The sequence below is a fragment of the Chaetodon trifascialis genome, chromosome 7, assembly GCF_039877785.1.
Source record: "Chaetodon trifascialis isolate fChaTrf1 chromosome 7, fChaTrf1.hap1, whole genome shotgun sequence".
Classification (NCBI taxonomy): domain Eukaryota; kingdom Metazoa; phylum Chordata; class Actinopteri; order Chaetodontiformes; family Chaetodontidae; genus Chaetodon; species Chaetodon trifascialis.
The window spans coordinates 23552839-23572791 of NC_092062.1; the positions used below are offsets into that span (position 1 = coordinate 23552839).

Genomic DNA, 19953 nt, shown 5'->3' on the forward strand with positions numbered 1-19953 from the left:
GCGCTGCTTCTTCCATTAGGACCACACGCAATATTACAAAGCTCTGAATTTACAGACAAAAAAAGTCCAGTCAACCTTAGTTTCCCTGAACATAAAACTAAATCATGTTTCTCTCACAGACCCTGCATTTCACGTTATGATTCAGTTTCCTCTTTAAAGGCTGTGGGTAGGACACTGTAAAGCCACAGGCTGACAAATGTTTCATGTGGCCGGGGGCATGTGCTCTGCTGAGTCAAGGCAGGAAGACTCGAGCAACTCGAATAAGCCTCTTCCATTTAGGTTGCCCTCTCTTTGTCTATCACACCTGCCCACTGGTTTGAAACTGGTAGCTGTGGGTGGTATTTAAGATCAGTCGGGGGAATCTAAATCTGGAACATAGGTGGGCTTTAATAAATGTCATGTCATTCAAAAACTGTGCTTACTGAGTAAATGAGTAACACCTTGGCTTTTCAGTTTGCTGAATCGGTGGTACCCTCCCTAACTGCAATTTCAACATACAGGTAACATTGATTCAGAGATTTCATGGCTGGACAATGAGTGTCAAATATTGAAAAACTAATGCTTTTATCAGATGTGTGCTAACTGAAGGCAGTGATACAGTTTCACTGAGTCATATGGGTAACCTGAATGAGGTGCAGTATCTGTCTCGTTAAAAGCAACTGTAGTGTAGAGCATAATATTCGAGCTGCAGCAGTTAATCGATTAGTTGCCACCTATTAGGTTAACTGACAACTACTTTGATAATCGATTAATTGTATTGAGTTATTGAAGAAAGTCAAAATTCTCTGTTTCCAGCTTCTTATATGTGGATATTTTCTGGTTTCTTCCCTCCTCTATGACAGTAAACTGAATGGCTTTGGGTTGTGGACAGAAACAAGACATTTGAGGACATCAACGCGGGCTTTGGGAAACACTGATCAACGTTTTTCACCATTTTCTGACCTTGTATAGACCTGATAACTAATCGATTAATTGCGAAAATAATCGGCAGATTAATTAGCAATGAAAATAATCGTTTAATTGCAGCCTTACATTATATGAGGCAAGTTTTCAGCTGAGAGTCAGAGATGTTTATGAGCAGCTGCAGCTGCATTACATTTAGCTACAGAGACAGGTAAGTTAAATGATTTCCATGAAGAAATTTTATGAGATTTAGGTGAGACTGGAGATGAAGCTGATTTCATGTTTTATTGCTCATTAAATCCTAATCCAAGGGTTACTTAAACTTAAGGGTTATTTAAATTTCCTTCTTTCTGATGACTTCCTCTGGTTGGGTGATTATAGATACTTGCAGACCTTTAGACAGAACATATGCTCTGTCTGACAAACGTTTCACCACTAGAAAGGTATTTTTTGTGTCTTTTCCATGTGGGCTGGGAAGTTATTTGCAAACAAACTAAATCGTAATATTGTATATCCACACTGACATTTGCCTGTTTTTTCATACCACCTTGACCCAATCCTACTCTATCAAACTTTTCCCGTACGAACAACTATGACGTAATGTGTTTCATTTTGCAACTTTTATTATGCAAAGAATTTCATCATCAGTGCGCAACCATTTACTCGGAAAAAACAGGCAGGAGGTGGCATTGGTCGAGCGCAGCTGTCAATCAAATAAGTATGTGCGTCATTTCCGTTGTCAGGTGGCGCTGTCGCTGTGGAAAGATGCGATCAGCGAAGAGCGGAGGCTTTTCCTTAATTGCTCATTTCGGTAACAGAGGCTAAACAACCCGAAACCAGCCCTCTGTGGTCTCTCCTGTTTAAGCGAGGAGCTCCGCACATCCACCGCAGCGTTTACCCAAGAAATGTCGATGTTGTAAGCAGACAACGCAGACTTTACCCGGCGGTTTTGGCTCGAGGTAAGCGAGGTAGCGACTACATTGCTATCTAGCTTTCAGGCAAGGCTAGCCAACTGTAATGTTACCGACTTTGTTTAAATGGCCTCCCGGCTGCTCTGTAGCCTCCGGCTTGGCGTTAGCTAACGTCGCTCGCCAGCAATCATATGGAAAACTCTCCAGCACCTAACAATGCATGCTAAAGTAGCCATAACCGAGCTAACGGCTGCTGTGTGTAGTTTGCACCGACTCCTTGTTGTGTTGTGTGCCCCGACACCCCTTTGTGTGGCCGGTGTGCCTAAAGCTGTGGCAGCGTCTTTAGCCGAGGAATTCAGTGAGCTTTGTTGCCGTACTAAGTTTGAATATGCAGCCAAGGTTTGTTTTATGTTACTCTAAATAAAGATACATCGTGAAATAATGCCTTAGTGTGTGTTTAGTTAAGTAATTACCCCAGTCAGACGTTGTCTACATTAACGCACGCTGTGTAATGCGGTTTAGTGTGTTTTAAAGCGTCTCAAGGTGGTCAGATAGTCATTGTTGTGGGGAAAACACATTAGCACCTGGCTACTCAGGTTGTGAGCTGTCTGTGGAGTGGTTTTGCACAAGTTGTAAGGCATAACGTCAGCGTTTTACTCCACGATTACACTGTTCGCTGCCAGAACTGAACGGTGTCCAGACCTTGTGGTCGCAAAATGGCACCAAACAATGTGTGACAGTCTGGGTGTATTTGTAATTATTTTTATCTCGTGATTTATAATGTGACCGAGTACGCACAGACTTGTTGTCGGCGTTTTTATTGCAGTAATGTAGTTACATCTGCAGTAATAGGTAGGCTTCATAGCTGTAGATGTGTGAGCTGACATGATTGATTGACATTTCATTGAAGCAGCAGGATTGAAGCGTGTATGACCTTCGAGTTGCTTTACCTCTTTGTCCTGACTTTTGTGTTTGATCTATATATGGCTTCATCGATTTGGATCATACTGTCTTGCTGGGTCCACTTGCATGTTTACTACCTGACCATGTGTCCTTATGCTTTCTTTGTCCATCCTGATACTACCTTGATTTTTGCAATCAAGCTGTTCTTGCAGAGCCAGACAAGTGGCATGGAGTCTGGGTGGGTGGATCTTGAGACACCTACGTGGTTGTTTTGTTCTGATACTATTTAAGGAGCCCACATTTCTCGTGGGCACCGGCAGCGTGTCTCTCCTCCTTTTGTGTGATATGATTCAGAGGCTGTATCTGTTCTTGTCCTCCCTCTGGTACAGTCAGAGACAGAGGCAGTCAGAGGCAGTTTTGCTTGCCAGATCACTGGCTGTGCAGAGAGGCACAGCAGTGTCAGAAAAGGATAGCTGTGTGCTGTCATCACACTGATGTCATTTAGGTCAGTGTGCATTAGTTGGTTGCATTGACCTTTGCTTTTTAGACGTGTCAGGGGTTGGCTCCGCAGCACTGCAGCTGGTGTTTAGTAGGTAGATGGATAGCCCTGGGTCCATTTGCTGTGTGTTATGAAGCAGTTTGTGTCCATGAGTCAGTTTAGTGCTGTAAGTCCAAAGTACATGAATTGGTATGCTGTTTTTTTTTGTTGTTGTTGTTGTTGTTGTTTTTAACTCTTGACTAGATAGCTGTAGAGAAACGAAATTCATGCAAGGCACAATCACAGATAACCTTGTTAGGAATGTGGGAATTGGCCACAAATGAAGTGCCTGTTAGCTTGTGCGCAGTCTGCTTATTTTATTCAATCTAGCAGCCTTTCTAGCACTCAACCAACAATTTAAAATGGATTTATCTGGCAGCACCGAAAGCAGTGTGCAGATTGTCTATTTTGCCAACCACTTTGGCCACTGGATTATCCATTGCTTTGCCTTGCATGTTCTAGAGTAAGATGCTCTCTTACTATTGGCAGCGTGACTTGGTGTCACTCTGGCTTGTGCCATAAATGCTGTCAGAAAACCTCAGCTCATCAGACTCAGTGGGTGATGACTAGTGGAGATGGAGACAGATGGGCGAGAGACATGATGATGACACTGTCTGCTGTCTGGGATCACAAAAAGCCTCATGGAAGTGAGAATTCATACCAGCCCATACTGACTGCCAACTGTCCTGCCTCCTCTCTGCCCAAAAACGCCAACTGGCGAGTGGCGCACGATTAGTTTTGAAACAGGAAGATGGTCTAATTCATTAAAAATATTCATTTTCTCTAATTTGTTCCACTTGCAAGACTGATTACATATTCTTGAGGTTTTTTTGTGTGTGTGTGCTCTCCACTCAACGTCTAGTTTGCAGTTTATGAGGTGCTTTGGATTTTACTAGTCTGAATCACCTCTCGTGTATTTGGCTAAGATATGCATGCCACTGCTATCTGACATTGATCATTTACTTCAGATATGTCACTTTGTGTTGCCTTTTTTTGTTGCCCTAACTTCTACGAGGTGTTTTTTTTTCTGTTGATATTGTGCATGTCTGAGGCTTGGGGGCACATTTCACGCTCTTATTGGTGTCATCACCTAGACATTTAAGCATTTCTGTCCAATGGAAACTCAGGACGACAGCAGGGTGAGTCATCCCTCTTGGTTCAAGGCACTACTTCCCTGTTACAGGAAACAGATGGGGTTTCATCACATTGGAACTCAGTATCAGTAAACAAAGCATACCTCTTACACTCTGAATTCTGGGAGGTAGATCTGCTGTGGCAGTTGAAGTCGTTTGTGTAATGATGATGCGTCATACTGTGTCACTGGTTCTTCTGACATGTGAATCTAGTTCCTTATCATAGTGTCAGGGCTTGGCTTTTTTTTTTTTTTTCAGCCCTGTTTGAACATGCATGTCCTTTCAGAGGAAGGTCTGCGTAGATAAGCCGGCTGTACAGATTTTGAGATAAAACACGCAGATTAAGAGCGGAAGGATTTTCTAAACCCATGACCACTGCAGCAGGAAAAGCTAAAGATGGATAAGTGTTTCAGTGCTGAGAAGAATTTATTCATTGTTTATTTTCTGTTCGTCAGGATCCCAGCTCATCAGCTGTGCCCTAAAGCACAGCGAGTCCTCCTGGGGTCGACATTTAAAAACATACATTAAACATTACAGTCAATACAAATGTCAAATACAAGACATTCATTAGAGAATAAAATGAGGATGTATTTAAATGTGTATGTATGATTAGATTTGTATATTCATTTCATTTACATGATGGCATTTTGCATTTAAATTGTAGATTGTGGCACATTTGCATTGCCTGTTTGGGAGATTGAATCTGAGGTGTTACCCTTGACGCCAGCAGCCATCACTCTGAATGGAGCCATAATGGCCTCACATTCACACTGAGGTGTTGGTAAATGTGTGGGAGGGATATTTAAAATCGGCTGGGTGGAGCTGCCCTGAAGTTTACGGCCTTTCACTTCTGTTCACTAATCAGTCCGCTCTCGATCAAGCCTGTTGGACCACTGGTAAAGCTCTGTCTAGTATTTATTTTTGAAGAGATGGTTGGTTGGAGATTACTGATGCTATTTTTTTGTCATCAGATCTTGTCCTTGCAGTCACATGTATGCACTTACTCTGTAGCTTGACTATCTTTATCCCATGTACTAATCAGATATATTCCCCTGTAGAGCTCCAGTATGTCCAAGCGGCGGTCGTCGGAGAGGGGAGCTGGAGAGACATCAGGCAGGGCCAACAAGCTGCAGTGTCCTGGGATATCCGGCAGTAACGCCAAGAGAGCCGGGCCCTTCATTCTTGGTAAGGAAGCTGCCTGTCTTTGCATGAGACCTAAAAGTATCATAATCAGTAAGGTCTGTGTGGCTGAGATTGCGTCTAGTGCTCAAATTTTTTCATGAGCCTAAGTGTAACCTGTGTGCATGAGAGTTGTGGGGTGTCTCTGTGTGCGTGCATGCCTGAGACAAGAATGTGAAGAATTTTGCTGATCCCCATGACATCGGCCAGAAAGGTCTGACTCTGTGTTGGAAAAAGGTTGTTTCCTCCCGCTCGAAAATGTATTTGTCTCCCGTGCTCTCAAACTTGAATGTTTTCTACTACACAACTACTCCGCTATTTGCAATGCAGAGTGGCAAAGAAAACATTACACTAGGGGTGTTAATGGGTATGTGCACGTTCAGCCTTTAATGAGTTGCAGTGAGAGCACACACTCCAGCGTGTAGCCTGCCTTTTGGTCATGCAGCTGTTCCTTTTCTTATCCTTGCAGGGCCTCGCCTGGGCAACTCACCAGTGCCCAGCATAGTGCAGTGTCTGGCCAGAAAGGACGGCACCGATGACTTCTATCAGCTCAAAGTAAGTCTGTCGGTGTTGGCACATTTTTTTGTTTTTCTTTCTCACAAACACGAGTGAAGCGCACAGTTCAATAAAAAAATGAGCATGTTATCCAAACACAAAGCAATGATGGCCCAGTAGACATCTGAACCTTTGACCTTCCTTTGTTGGTGTTCATTTTATGGCCCCCCTGTTTTAGTCTGGCGCAAACAACAAAACCTCAGGCAGGCAGTCTGTTTATTGGGGCTATCCAATGTCTGTTCTGCAAGGGAGGGTGGTACAGAAGGGGGTGAAAAGGAAGGGAGGAAGGTAGTGCCCCACCTGGAATGTCAACTTTTAACCCCCAGGACCATATAGTAAGTCAGTGCCCTCCCCTCATACCAGTGACTGCACCACCTCAGTGTCTGCTGCACAGCTTGTTTACTTCACGTGCAAGCCGCTATTTTAAAGCTGCAGCTCTGTTATGCCGTTTCCACTCCACAGATTGTAACTTCTTGTTAAATGCCTGGCATGTGTGCTTAAATGCCATGTCTTCAGTCACTTGAAAGGTTCACCGTCAGGACTGAAGATTAGTTTCATACTAAATGGTTAAGGCTCTCTTTCCCCTGTCTGATCCTGTATGAGCTCTTGTCTTGTGACCTCTAATGTTTGCTCTGTTCTCATTTGTGGTTACGAAAGATCCTGACGCTGGAGGAGCGAGTGGACTCTGCAGGGGAGACTCAAGAGGAGAGGCAGGGGAAGATGCTGCTGCACACGGAATACTCCCTCCTTTCTCTGTTACACAACCAGGATGGGGTGGTGCACCACCACGGCCTCTTCCAGGTAGACCTGCGCACATTTGGCAATTAAGTTAAAAAAGAAGAGTTTCTTATAGTTTGTCTGTATTACTCAGTGCTGTGTGGGCAAGTATTCTGTATAACTGAACATGATGAATACACTATTACCATGGAGAAGCTTGTGTCACTTTCTATTCAGTTCAGAATATAGCATCAACATGCAAGTACAAGTAACCAGCCAGCTGCTTGCATTTTCCCTATCAGGGTTGTTTCAATAGAGAAGTGGGAGTACCATTAAAAGCCATATTTATCTGCAGTCGTTCTCTATTCACAGCCCCATCCATTCACAATGAGCCCCCCTCCCTCACCTGCCTTCCCGTCTGCCTCCTCCTTTAACTTTGTTATTGTTCCATCTGCCTTCCCTCTCTCTCTCTCTCTCTCTCTGTTTTTTCTCCTTTGTCTCTCTTTCACATCCTGTCTGTTCCACTCTGCTGGTGTTCTCAGAATAGCAGCATTGAGCCATGCACTCTGATTCATTTCGGCCTGCAATATTGATTGGATTATTATAGTGCATCTCCACTGTGAGAGATCCAGTTAATAATGTATGCTTTCAGAGGTGCTGACTGCATCTAAAAAAAACTGACAACCTGATACAGAAATCGATGAGAAGTGGTGACTCTGCTAAGACTGGAGTTGGAAGAAGAGGAATGACCTTTTGTTATTCGTCTTCCACCACCCGGTGTGAAGGGGTATATGTCTTATTTACTTCGGCTACTTGCTGGCTGGTGATTGATGGCCCCTACCCAGCTTGAATCTATGTCGCTCTAAGCTGAATGAATCCGCTTGATCAGCCGGTATAGCACAGGAATCCATTCAGTGCGATGCATTCGTGGGTGCCTCAATTTATATTGATTGGATGCTGTTGGAAAGTGCCTCTAAAACACACCGCTGGCTCTCTCCTTAGAAAGTAAGCACCTTCCTGAAGATAGCTGCTCACACTTCTCTTTGTTGTCGTTCCCAAGGATCGAGCCTATGAAATAGTGGAGGACATGGAGGCCAACAAAGTGCGCAAGATGAAGAAGCGGATCTGCCTCGTGCTGGACTGCCTGTGTGCTCACGACTTCAGTGACAAGACAGCAGATCTAATAAACCTCCAGCATTACGTCATAAAGGAGAAGCGACTGAGCGAGCGTGAGGCCATCGTCATCTTCTATGATGTGGTGCGTGTGGTGGAGGCCCTTCATAAGGTGAGTCTAGAGTGGAATTTGTTGGACTATTCCAACAAAAGGTGCACTCCTCTGAAAAGGTGTTATCCATCATACTACCAGACAGTGTGCTTGAGAGGAAATATGAACACACAGTTTCAATCGATGAAGAACGCTTGGACACAAAGTTGCTTTGTTACTGGTAGCTGCCAGTTGCTCATGCTCTCTAATTACTCATTCTCCATGCTTGTGTGCCGCTCTCAAAAACAAACATATTGTTTTGATGCCAATGACCCCCAAGCATGAATTGACCAGACATCTTTTTTCCTCTCTTCTCTTTCTTTCCTACATGCAGAAAAACATTGTGCACAGAGACCTCAAGCTGGGAAACATGGTGCTGAACAAACGGTAAGAAGAAACTCATTCACTTATTCGGCTTTGCCAGTTAACTGGCCAATAACCTCTCTTATTATACCGGGTGGGTCATTTTAGCCTGCCAGTTAGTCATTCTGTCTCAGCTCACGTATGTGAGAGGCCCCAGCAGCCTGTATCCAGTGTGCATTTGGCTTTAAACCCAAGCAGGGGTCACATTCTCAGACTAAGAGTGAGATCAGTCGCAGCAGCCTAAATCCTTCCTCTCTTGTGCCTGACGCTCAGTCCGTGTCTGTGCGTTGAGTAAAGGCTGATGATTCATTCCCCGTGGTTGGATTTTTGAAAGCGGAGGGTGAACTGGACTCTGGTGCAAAATAGAGCAAAAAATATGCCGTGGCTTTGTTCTCGGTAGAAGTGTTTGCGGTGGATGGGGTGTGAGCAGTGTTATGTAGAACACAGTACCCTGGTGAGTGCACCTCAGGTCACACAGTGCTGCAGCTCAGATAGGCCCTGCAGAATGGAAAACTACTCATCTGTAAGGCCTTCTCCAAACACCGTACATGCAGAGTGCATGGGAGAGAGGGTGTGTGTATTCGGGGTGAAAGCCACCCTCTAACAGAATGTGTTTTAGCTGCTACTTGCTTTTTGATATGAGTTTGTCCAGGTTTAGATGATTCAGCTAGATTTTGCATTGAACCTGTGGAAGGTTGCCTCTGAACAGCAGAGGTCAGCGCGCACACTCTTGGAAACTCTGATAATCATCCCACAAAACCAGTCTTTTCATTTGGAAGGACATGACTAACACGGGCACACACACACACACACACATACTCTGTTCCTACGCTTGGTTACACACACCTTCACATCTAAACACCGATGCATCACGCACAAGTGAGTGTAGTCCTCACACTCTACTCAGTCACTTCTCAGGCTTCATATGCGCGTCTGAGTTTGTCTACTGAGCTGTCATGTTGTCAGCTTATCTCTACTACATACACACTCTGCATCTCAGGCGTCAGAGCCTGCCCCCACCACCACCACCACCACCACCACCACCACCAGCAGTAGTGGTGGTGGTGATGAAACAGGAAAATGTTTTGGCCAGGAAAGGAGGGTGGCAGGGTGAGGAGCAGACGAGCGGAACACTCCGTCCCAGCTGTAGACAAAGGAGAGGCCTGCCAAAGGCCCCATAGCTCAGAGCTGACTCACACCGTAATGCATGTCTCTCTCTCTCACACACACACACACACACACACACACACGCACATATACATGCACACACTTAGTCATCATTTATTTACCCTCTGCTTTTTCTCTATTTTCTTTTACACCCCAGTCCCTTTCCTGCTTTCATTGTCTTTCTCTTTTCTCCCCTTTGTCATATCCTTTTTTTTACTTTTCACTATTCCTGGTCTCCTTTATGCATCATTCTTTGCTGGCCTGCACGTTTCCTCTGTCACTCCACCCTGGATGTACAGTCAGTATGGGAAGCACATGGGTCACTTAAGATGCAGACCGATCCCAAAATCCCCTTTCCTCCTTTGCGGCTTGTCCTCACTCCGGGAAATGCAGCGATGCCATCAACAAGCTCAGCACTTAATGCAAGAGTGATGTGACTTCCTCTTGCAGTGCCAGCTGTTATGAAAGCAGGATGTCATAAATCAATCTGCGGGGTAGTTGACAATTTATGTCAGAGCTTGTTTTGACTACTTAGATATTTGTTGTATTTCTACAGGGACATTCATGCTTTTGTTTTGTGTGTCTTCCAGAGAGCACCTGTTAATTTACGTCACTGTGTTGTCTCAGGGATGGATTATCCCCTCTGACTCAATTAAACATTTGTGGATTGTTTTTTATGCTGCAGTAGCCATAATTCAGCAATGCCAGCCTTAGAAATTGGATAAACACATTGCTACACTAAAGCTTGGGTGCTAGTATAAGTCTCCAAATCATTGGTTCAGGGAAATGAAATTTGCTGGTCTCTGTACAACTTGCCCTGCGTTTCACCTCCTTTCTCGTCAGCTGGTGTATTTTCAGCAAAATGTTGCCGGGAGAGCGAAGTCAAGGGGGCTGTTTAGGTTTCTGGTTTCCTGTCTTACCCGGGGTCACATGATCAGGAAGCAGAGATGATGTGGTCTCTCTTCAGTCCTCAGGGACCCTTGCCTCACGAGGCAAACATGCAATTTCATTTACCCAATCTCCGGTGTAAGAATAGAAGCCTGGGTCGTGATGCACACAGACAAAAGAACCGACTCCTCCATAAAGGAAGCTTTTATGTCGAGGGTCCTTGAAGCATTGCACTCTGTTCCTCTGGCCCATCCCTGTGCACATCACAAGGCCACTGTATGGTTATTGAGACTTGGATCACCAAAGCCATTGAAGGGTTGGATCACATAAGCAGCTGGAAGTTACATGAACTGAATGTTCAGGGAAGGTTGAGATTGGAGCATATGGTTGAAAATTGAGTGTTTGACAGGAATTGGCTCCAGACGCCATAATGGGAGCAGTGAGTGTGTGTGTGATGGAGCAGGGTGTGAAAGTGAGAGAGAATAGGGGAAGCTGTTGACCTCAGGCTTTTTAGAAAGCGGATGTGGGCGAGGAGCGTGATCCAGAGAGGACCCGGGCTCTAGACCGTGGCTTTTGTGTGTGCTCATGTGCCTTTGAGTGTATTTTCGTGTGTGCGTGTTCACCATGGGAGTGATTGTGTGGGTGCACTTGAAGTTGTGTGTTTGTGTACATATTTTAAATCTTCGTGAGCTTTATATATTCATTTGCCAGCCCATCACCATGCAGGCTTAGTCATCAAGACAATTATCCCAAGCCACAGGCTGACTCATATGTTTGTCAAAGTGTTTTTCCTCTTTCTCTGCTAAAAGAACAGAGATATAGAACAGTCCATATTTCTTCAGCTTTAATACAGTTAGGTTTCACTCCACCGCAAGCAAACTAAATTTACCTTGATGACTCAGAGAAAAATCCTATAGTACCACATTGTTTCCACAGAAACCAAATTAATCAAACATCGCTGGTAACAGCAGTGGGTCTTCTCAGACTTTGAAGCGCCAGTGTGTCTGGAGTGGTCTTGTTCTCGAAATGTCTCAGGCCTGATGTAAGAAGATTGCCATCGGCTAAAGCAGTGATGTCTGTCGATGATAATAAACTTACACTATTCAAAGCATGGTTTACATGAAGCTTAACAGGAAGGTACAAGAACAAAGAGATAAGAGAAGAACGTGAAGCACATCTATAATAAATACCAAAGGGTGCTCTAGAATTTAGAGGCCCTGATGACAGAAGCATATATCTGGACTACATGTGTAGCATAAGTAGATGGGAGACTGTCTTCTAATAAGACTGGGTGTGCAGGGTGTGTTGCATCTGGCAGTATTCAGATAATGATGTATTTTTAAGGCCCAGTGCACCGTGAGATTATTAAAACAACAAGGCACGCTCGCAAATTCTCACCGTCTCTGTCATCCTGTGTTTACTTCGTGCTTTCAGCTGTGAGTGTGTTGTGTTTCACATTCGAAACTTACGTTTGTTATGATGAGTAAGACTGTTTGGCTACTAGTTTGCTAAGATGTGTTTGCCACGGTTTGATCGAGTTAAAGTAGAGAACACAGAGCAGGATGTGCATAAGCTGTGGGACTGTTCAGGTCAACATTCACTCCTGATTCAAATTAGAAGCACAAAAGGTGTTTATCAACAGCGTCTGCGTGTTTACTTGTGCTTACAGGACTCACCGAATTACCATCACCAACTTCTGCCTGGGAAAGCACCTGGTGAGCGAGGATGACCTGCTGAAAGACCAGAGAGGAAGTCCGGCCTACATCAGCCCTGATGTATTAAGTGGTGAGTGAAAGAGATGTCATGCATGCTTGTTCTTTTTAAAGGACAACGCGTGCATCAAACCAGCAGCTTCTCAGACAGTCCTAGTGCTGAGAAGCTCCTTTGTGACATTGAAAGTGACAAACTGGGTGATGCTGCAGGTGTGAAAACCTTCTTAGATTTGCCGCTGTCCTACTTTAGGATGTGAAACGGGGTTATGAAGTGTATTAACTGCGAATGACACACAGCCCTCTGAATGTGTGCATTTCCCGAAAATGCCACACCAGCTAGTTCTGGTCAGAAGAGTGACCCTTGTTGATTGTGGTCCAGATGGGATCCTGGGATTCTTTTAAAGAGCATTGCTAAAGCGAGCAGTCTTGTGTTTGATTTTCCGGTTATTAGGCAAGAAGAAAGAGGTTATGTTGCAATCTTGGACTGGCAAAAAGCTCGGAATAGCCTTTTTTTTGTATTTGTGTAGTCACAGTGATGTTGCATTTTTCTCATGATATGTGTCTGCAGAGGAAGCTACTTTCCTCTTTGTGTGAAACATTTCCTTTGTCTGAAAAAAAAAGCAGAAATCCATTTTTTTATGTACTTAAGCCTCAGTGCTCATTTGTCAAAGTAAATGTGCAGACCTGAGTGTGACACACCAGCCAGGCTGCTGCTTGAGCTTGCACGTCCTTTGGAGGCCCCCAGTTCCATCTATTTAAACACTGATTTCCAGAATATCGTCCTGCAGATTGCACAAGAATAAGAAGGATCTTTGCAAACAGAAAGTGTTCATTTCCAACTACTCAAAGTGTAGATAAAACCTGGGCGTGTATATCAGCATAACGTGACGGGTACACAATTAAACAGAGCTTCAGTGACTCACGCACTGATGACTCACTGGAGGGAAACTACTCCCATTTACCCCCATCCCCTCCCATCCTCTCTCTCTCTCTCTCTCTCTCTCTCTCTCTCTCTCTCCCTTTGTGTGTGTGTGTGTGACAAGCTTTAACATAATTGCCTGCTGCTGTTCTGTTGCTACTGCCTGCCTGGCTGTAACAACACTGCCTATGGTCATGCATAGCCATGATGCTCCACCCTCACCAGCTCCAGTTTATTTGCCGCAGATCCACGGCTGATTTAATGGCTGGGGGTTAATTATTGGGAAAAATAAAAAGTCAGCCGTGTCCTGGAAATTTCCAGGAAATATAGTGGATGCAGAGTCATTGCTTGTGTTTGTGCTTGCGCCTCTCGTTAATCATTAGACCCGGTGACCTGACATGAATTGAACTTGTTAAAGGGTTGATCACCCCTGAGTCACGCAGGGCAGTTGCACTAAACAAATGCCGATTTCAGCCTCTATGACTTATCTGATTTCGGAGCATAGCAAAGCACTTTGCTGTCACCATTTCAAATGCCACAGTTGATCTCATTGATCCTCTCCTTCCTGTCTCCAGGTCGGCCGTACCGCGGTAAACCCAGTGACATGTGGGCTCTTGGCGTGGTCCTGTTCACCATGCTTTATGGCCAGTTCCCCTTTTATGACAGCATACCTCAAGAGCTCTTCCGCAAGATCAAGGCTGCCGAGTACTCCATCCCAGAGTGAGTACCTGTCCCGTCCATGTGACATTTGGTTGCACTGTTTATTCTCTGTTCGTTCTTTCATTATTCTGCAACACAGAATGAAATGAACTGCAGTTCAACTGGCAGCAATAATACCAGATGTCTCCATCAGACAAAATCAATCATTGTTTATATGTTTTGACCAAATATTTTTGAATGCTTCAAGCTAGATTAAGATTCCTTATGCAGAGTATTTGCCGAGAGTGGACCACATTTTCATATTCAGTTTGGACCCGAGGGGATGAGGCATAATCTTTCAATAGTGGCTTTGTAGACTGGTGACTTATAGTCACATTTTGCAAATAAAACCGTCCCTTCCTGTTTTCTCGACCGTCTCGCAGGGATGGTCGCGTGTCTGAGAACACAGTGTGTCTGATCCGAAAGCTGCTGGTGTTGGACCCTCAGCAAAGGCTTACTGCAGGAGAGGTGCTGGAGTCTCTCAGTGTCATCATTGCCTCGTGGTAAGCGCCCCCCCTGCTGGATGTTTGAAAATGACATACAGTGATTCCACATAGGTCATCTCAGATTGATGAGCTCTCTGTTGTTAGTCGTCATCCTTGTTGTGTTTTCTTAATCACAGGCAGTCTGTTTCATCGTTGAGCGGCCCCCTGCAGGTGGTGCCGGATATTGACGATCAGGTCAATCACCCAGAACACCTGCAAGAGGTAAATTATCAAAGAAACATGACATCACAGGTTGGAATATGGCGCCTGTTGGCGAAATCCAGAGTAGTTAAAATAGAGCTACCTAAGATGGGGAGTTAGCCAGATGCAATATGTGCAACAATGAAAATAAGTTGATATAATTCACCTTTTTCTGTGGGTTTGCCTCATGCATATACTCCCAGATACACTTGGAGAACATGTTTATTTCAATCCGCTCAGATGTTGCAGCACATTGAACAGAATACATTTTCTTCCTTCAGGCCAAGGTGATAGAAGAGTCTTCACAGTACGAGTTTGAGAACTACATGCGCCAGCAGCTGCTGTTGGCTGAAGAGAAGAACACTATCCATGAGGCCAAGAGCTTTCTCACCAAGCGCCAGTTTGGCAGCATCCCACCTGTGAGGCGTCTGGGCCATGACGCCCAGCCTGTCAGCCCGCTAGATGCTGCCATCCTGGCACAGCGTTTCCTCCGGAAGTAGTCCCCAACCACCCACCTCAGCCCCTCTGACCTCTCCAGGGAGTACAGAGTCCTGCGGAGTCCAGAGAGGACTGATGAGGATAAGCCCCCAAACTGAACTGGCATACATGAGGCCCAGCCCAAAACAAGGGTATGAAAACGGCCGCATTTGTAGGCAGGCTTTGGGCAAGCAAGGTGGAGCCTGCGTGAGGAGGGCACCAGAACAAACTGCCCATTTAGAACTTCACTCCTCATGTTTGGATCCTCCAATGAAACATGGAAAGCCCTGGAGGAAGATCTGAACCAAAGGTTCCTTGCCCTCAGGTCACCCATAGTCAGATCTCACTGTGCAACCAACCTGATGGCACAGTCACATGCAGGCCTAACACGAGGCTCTGCCTGAAGTGTTGAAGAGACGATTAACCCCATATTCCTCCTCCTCCTCCCCCCCCCCCTCCTTTGAGCTCTCCCTGCTGTAACACTTTCCCCATCAACTCTGGATCCCTGAGCAATACAGGACCAGAATCATGTAGCAAACCCTTCTCTTCCTCGTGGTTAATGGTATTGCCTCAAGTCAGATCACACGATCACAGATGTCACTTCTCTATACCTCCATTCCACCCTCCTCCCCTCACTCCTTCCTCTTCCTCTCAGCTGTTTTCCTGTACCGAAAATGATCCAGACTGGTCCCGTCTGTTGACTTCAAATCAATCTACCTCTCTGTCTCTCTTCTCTGTTGGTAAACCATGCTCACTGTTCTGAGACAAGGGATTGTAACAATGGAGTCTTGATGCCACCAGTGACATAAAGCATTAATGTTTTCTGTCAGAGTGATGCTTTGAAACCTTGTCAGTGGTTTCGAAAAATCTGAATAAGCTTTTTATCATATTTACCTTAATAAGTAGCATTTTATCCCTTCCTTTTGATTGAAGATATTGAATATCAAGGTATGTGTTCATGCATCCTTTGATATTTGCAGAATGCATTGTCTCCTGCTTTTGCTCATCCCTGTGGAAATCTATTTTCATCTAGGCAGCTAGTGTGAGGTACCTGGAAGTCACAATGCCAAGAACTGAATGGGAAAAAACTGTCGGATCCTCCCTGCCAAGGCATATTGATGGTTACGCTTCCTCAGTGCCATCATAGTGAAGATCAGGCACTGTCACGTCTCTATTGCCAAAAATCATGTCTTAAAATTACTCTTAGCCAAGGAAACTGGTACCCACAGCCTCATTCAGAATCAAATGGCTTCCAGGTATTCCAACTTCTCTTTATCAAGACAGATCATGGGACAAGTTTTTTTTTCTTTTCTTTCTCAGTATGAATGTGAACTGTCATTCTACACTTTGAGAAGTCTGCAGTATCCATGAGTGTGTACGTGTGTCTCGGGCCAGGCAAAAAAAAAGAGCCTGCCGAGCTGTCGAGCCGTTAACCTCGGACAGCCGCAGGCCCTTTAAGCTATCGTCCAGTCATTGTGTTCTGTTATCTGGCCTGCCTCAGTGGCAGACACTGTGAAAACCGGAGCAGGCTTTGCTGGGACGGGGCTTGACTGAATGTTTTAGCGATCGTCATGATTGCCGTGAGTGCTTTGGTCAGATTGGAAAATATGACATCTCTATCACCGTTCTCAAGCCCTCTCTCTAGCTCAACTTGTACATGCTTGTAGTATCTCACCACGGCAGCTCTCTATTCAGAGAGGCTCGCGGGTGGCTGGTAATCGATACTGTAATATTTCATAGAGAAATGAAAGTACAGACTCATAGGTTTTCAGCTTAGTTGCTGGGTCTTCTTGGCTATTGATGCATTCTTCTCTTTTATCAAAGGGTTTCTTCAAACCATGGCAAAGCTACTAACCAGTGACTGTTAGGCATCTGTACACTGCAACATGCCTTTGCGTATTGGTACCTGCTTTAGGCTCTCTAGACTTCTTCCTATTTATATTCAAATTGATTGCATGAACATAGGCTCTGGAATATTTTCAAATGTCTTTAGATCATCTTTTTTTCTTTGTAATTTCATGTTGATTTATTTATTCACTCCTATAGCCCCACCCCCTCTCTCCCCCACACCAACCACTGGGGCTTGTATCACAGACATTCATCGTAGTCCGTCAGAAAATTTTATGACAATATCTTCTCAGATTAGGTGCAACTCATGCCAGTGAAACAGGCCCCAAATCTCTGCTCGCTCAGCTTTAAGAAGTGTTAACTCCAACAGTGGTTCTCAGTTCCTTCTCAGCCCCATTCATGAAACAGTAGCATCTGTTTTTGTGTTTTCCTTCTCGGATTCCTAAATAATTTTCTTGCCATTTTGCCACAGAATCTGTGGTCGACTTAAGCTACACTAATAACAAGACTGACTTTTGCATAGTTCTATTTTTTACATAAAACAAAATGATACTCGCACATTATCTTGACAGGAGGGTTTTTGTAGTGTCTTTTTGGTTTTTTTTTTATTCCGTCATTAACCCCCAAAAATCCCCACACATGGCTGCACTCTTGGGTCAGTATGTAAATATGTACCATCATGACTGCACCAGTCATATTGTATGTAGTTCCACCCAGTGAGACACCAACTCTGTTTCATCATATGCCGATTGACGTGCTTTATAGGCCACGTTGGCCGTCAACCACCACATCCGGAGGCTAAAATATATGTCAAGAGAGCTGTCGGCTTTCTCCCACCTCAATGTGAATTCCATGGGTATACAGCAGTATTGTAGTAGTCTAGATTGTTCATCAGAAAAGGGTGTTTCACGAACACCGTAGCCTTTGCTGAATGCTGACATTAATTGATCGTCTGTGGAAAGTGTCTTAAGCCATCTTCCATGACACCCGACTACAGATTAGTAACTACAGGTACAATAGACCCTCGATGTAGATGCTATTTTTTGTCCCCTGCCCCCAAATCAAGAAGTGTTTCACTTTCTAGCTAGTGGACTGTACCACATTCAATGTTCGTTTTACAGAGTTGTGTTGGTAGACTGCGATGTGGACTGAAAAGCATGGAAATAGTGTGAAACTCTGTGTAAAACATGTGACTGTTGCATGATTTTGAATTTGCAAGGTGTGCCAACTAATAGACAATTTGAAGATAATTTACTCTTATGACTCCTACAGGAAACTAAGAAGAATAGATGTGCCCCTTAATTGGATGAGTAGTAAAATTTTATTGTTAACTTAAAAAAAAGTTCAGTTTTTATGATTTTCACCCTGCTTATAAAGTCTTCAGTATATAACCAATATATTGATGACTGTTTCAACTGGAAACTTGGTGTAGGATATGAAATGTGGTGTAGTTTAAACCCAATGGGATAATGTGTTGTAAGCTGCTTGGTCGGACGTGGGCATCTAGATACAGAAAACTGCGTAATTGTACAGATGAAAAACACGTTTGTATAAAAAAAAACATATTTTTCTACTTCATCAGATCTCTACATGCATGTCAGCAATAAACTTTGATATGGAAACATTCAACTTTGTCAGGTTTTGGTGTTCTGACGCTGTGGCGCACCTTCTGCCAGTAGGTGGAGCACTTTCTTAAAAAATGAAACTAAAGCTGGTGCTAGGAGTATTTAAATGTTGCCACTTTTATCATTCATCGTGCTGAATGTTCTTTGTTGGCCGACCAGACGTGGACGATACAGTCTACAGAAAGTGCCGAGTTGTACAATGCCGGCCATCTGTATGTGCTTTTACACGATGTGGTCTCAGGCCTCTGAGGGTAAGACCTGCATGAGAATGAACAGAATCCAGAATAATTGAGTCTCTGTGCGTCTGTAACCACCTCCTTGCGGTGAGTCGGGTTTTGGACCAGATCGAGGTAGACGTGTTCAAACAGGAAGCCTCCTGCTGACTCTGACAGCACCGCGGGACCCTGTGGGCTCCTCTGTCGATCCCCACCTCACGTCAGGCCCATGAACGCACGCACACCTCATGAGCAGGGCATTAATTCCATTAGATATCATGTTAAGTTGCCAAAAAAAATGCACATAGATATTTCACCATTCACAGGCCTGACAGACATATTGGATTAAATCTGTGATAATGCATGTATGAATGTTGCATGATCAATTACAGTGAACGCTGCACCTTTTTGGTCCTTTTTATACCCCACTGATGTGCTACATGAATTACTGTGACTCCACCTTTCACCAGGAGGAGTTCAGGGCACAGCAGTGGCTCCAACTGACGGGGATGAAATCTTAAGCCCACTTTTACTGTGGCATCGTAGGACAAATTAGAGGATCAGACCTGTGATCCACTCATTATAGATCACTTTCCACCAATAAGCAGTTACCAAAGGGGGAAATGCTGTGCTGCCTCACTCAAAAGAAGAATAACAGAGTTCAGAGTAGCCTTTCCCACCCTTCTGAGATCCTTACAGCAAAGTTTGTCTCAACTGGGTCTCTGCTCTGGATCATTACACCCCTCTCCCAGCATGTCAAGAAGGGCGGAAAAGTCTCAAGGGTCAAAGTTCCACAGATGCTTTGTCCCCATAAACTACAACCAGCTGGCCATGAGGAGGTCCATCCTGGATCCTGGATGTCTACAGCAAACGATTGTTCATTAAGGGCTACGTCAGACATCTGCAATGTTCTTCCTCAATTACCTTAGAGAGCATTACATATTCATTTTCAACAGAGAAGGGCAGGCTTTATCCAGCTGGACATGGACAACAAGGCATAAACAGGGATACACATTTCCAGATGTGTATATGTGGCAGTATTATCATAGCTTTGTCTGTGTGTATTTTACTGGTAGCAGTGTATTTAATTGTAAAAAGTTTATTAGAAATAGTTGATTTAAGTGCGGATTTGAGTGCTTTGTAATAATTACTCTGTGTGTTTGTGTCTGTCAGAGCGTGTGAATGTGTCTCCAGCTGTGTTCAGCATGTTGAGGCTTTATGGCCCCTCCTGACAAGACACACACATTGAAG

The 19953-nt window shown here is 44.4% G+C and overlaps 1 protein-coding gene across 2 annotated transcripts; it reads left to right on the top strand.

Annotated features, from left to right (window-relative positions):
• Positions 1-1641: 1641 nt before the first annotated feature.
• stk40 (serine/threonine kinase 40) lies at positions 1642-18488 on the top strand. Of its 2 annotated transcripts, none has more exons than XM_070966685.1 (11): positions 1642-1862; positions 5447-5573; positions 6037-6122; positions 6780-6923; positions 7900-8124; positions 8438-8490; positions 12191-12306; positions 13728-13872; positions 14235-14354; positions 14474-14558; positions 14819-18488. In XM_070966685.1, the coding sequence occupies exons 2-11, from the start codon at positions 5456-5458 to the stop codon at positions 15035-15037; spliced, it is 1311 nt and encodes a 436-aa protein (XP_070822786.1). In that variant the 5' UTR covers positions 1642-1862; positions 5447-5455; the 3' UTR covers positions 15038-18488. The 2 variants fall into 2 exon arrangements, with proteins under 2 accessions (XP_070822786.1, XP_070822787.1); XM_070966686.1 differs by having other exon boundaries at positions 1769-1871; positions 14819-15159.
• The last annotated feature ends 1465 nt before the right edge of the window (positions 18489-19953 follow it).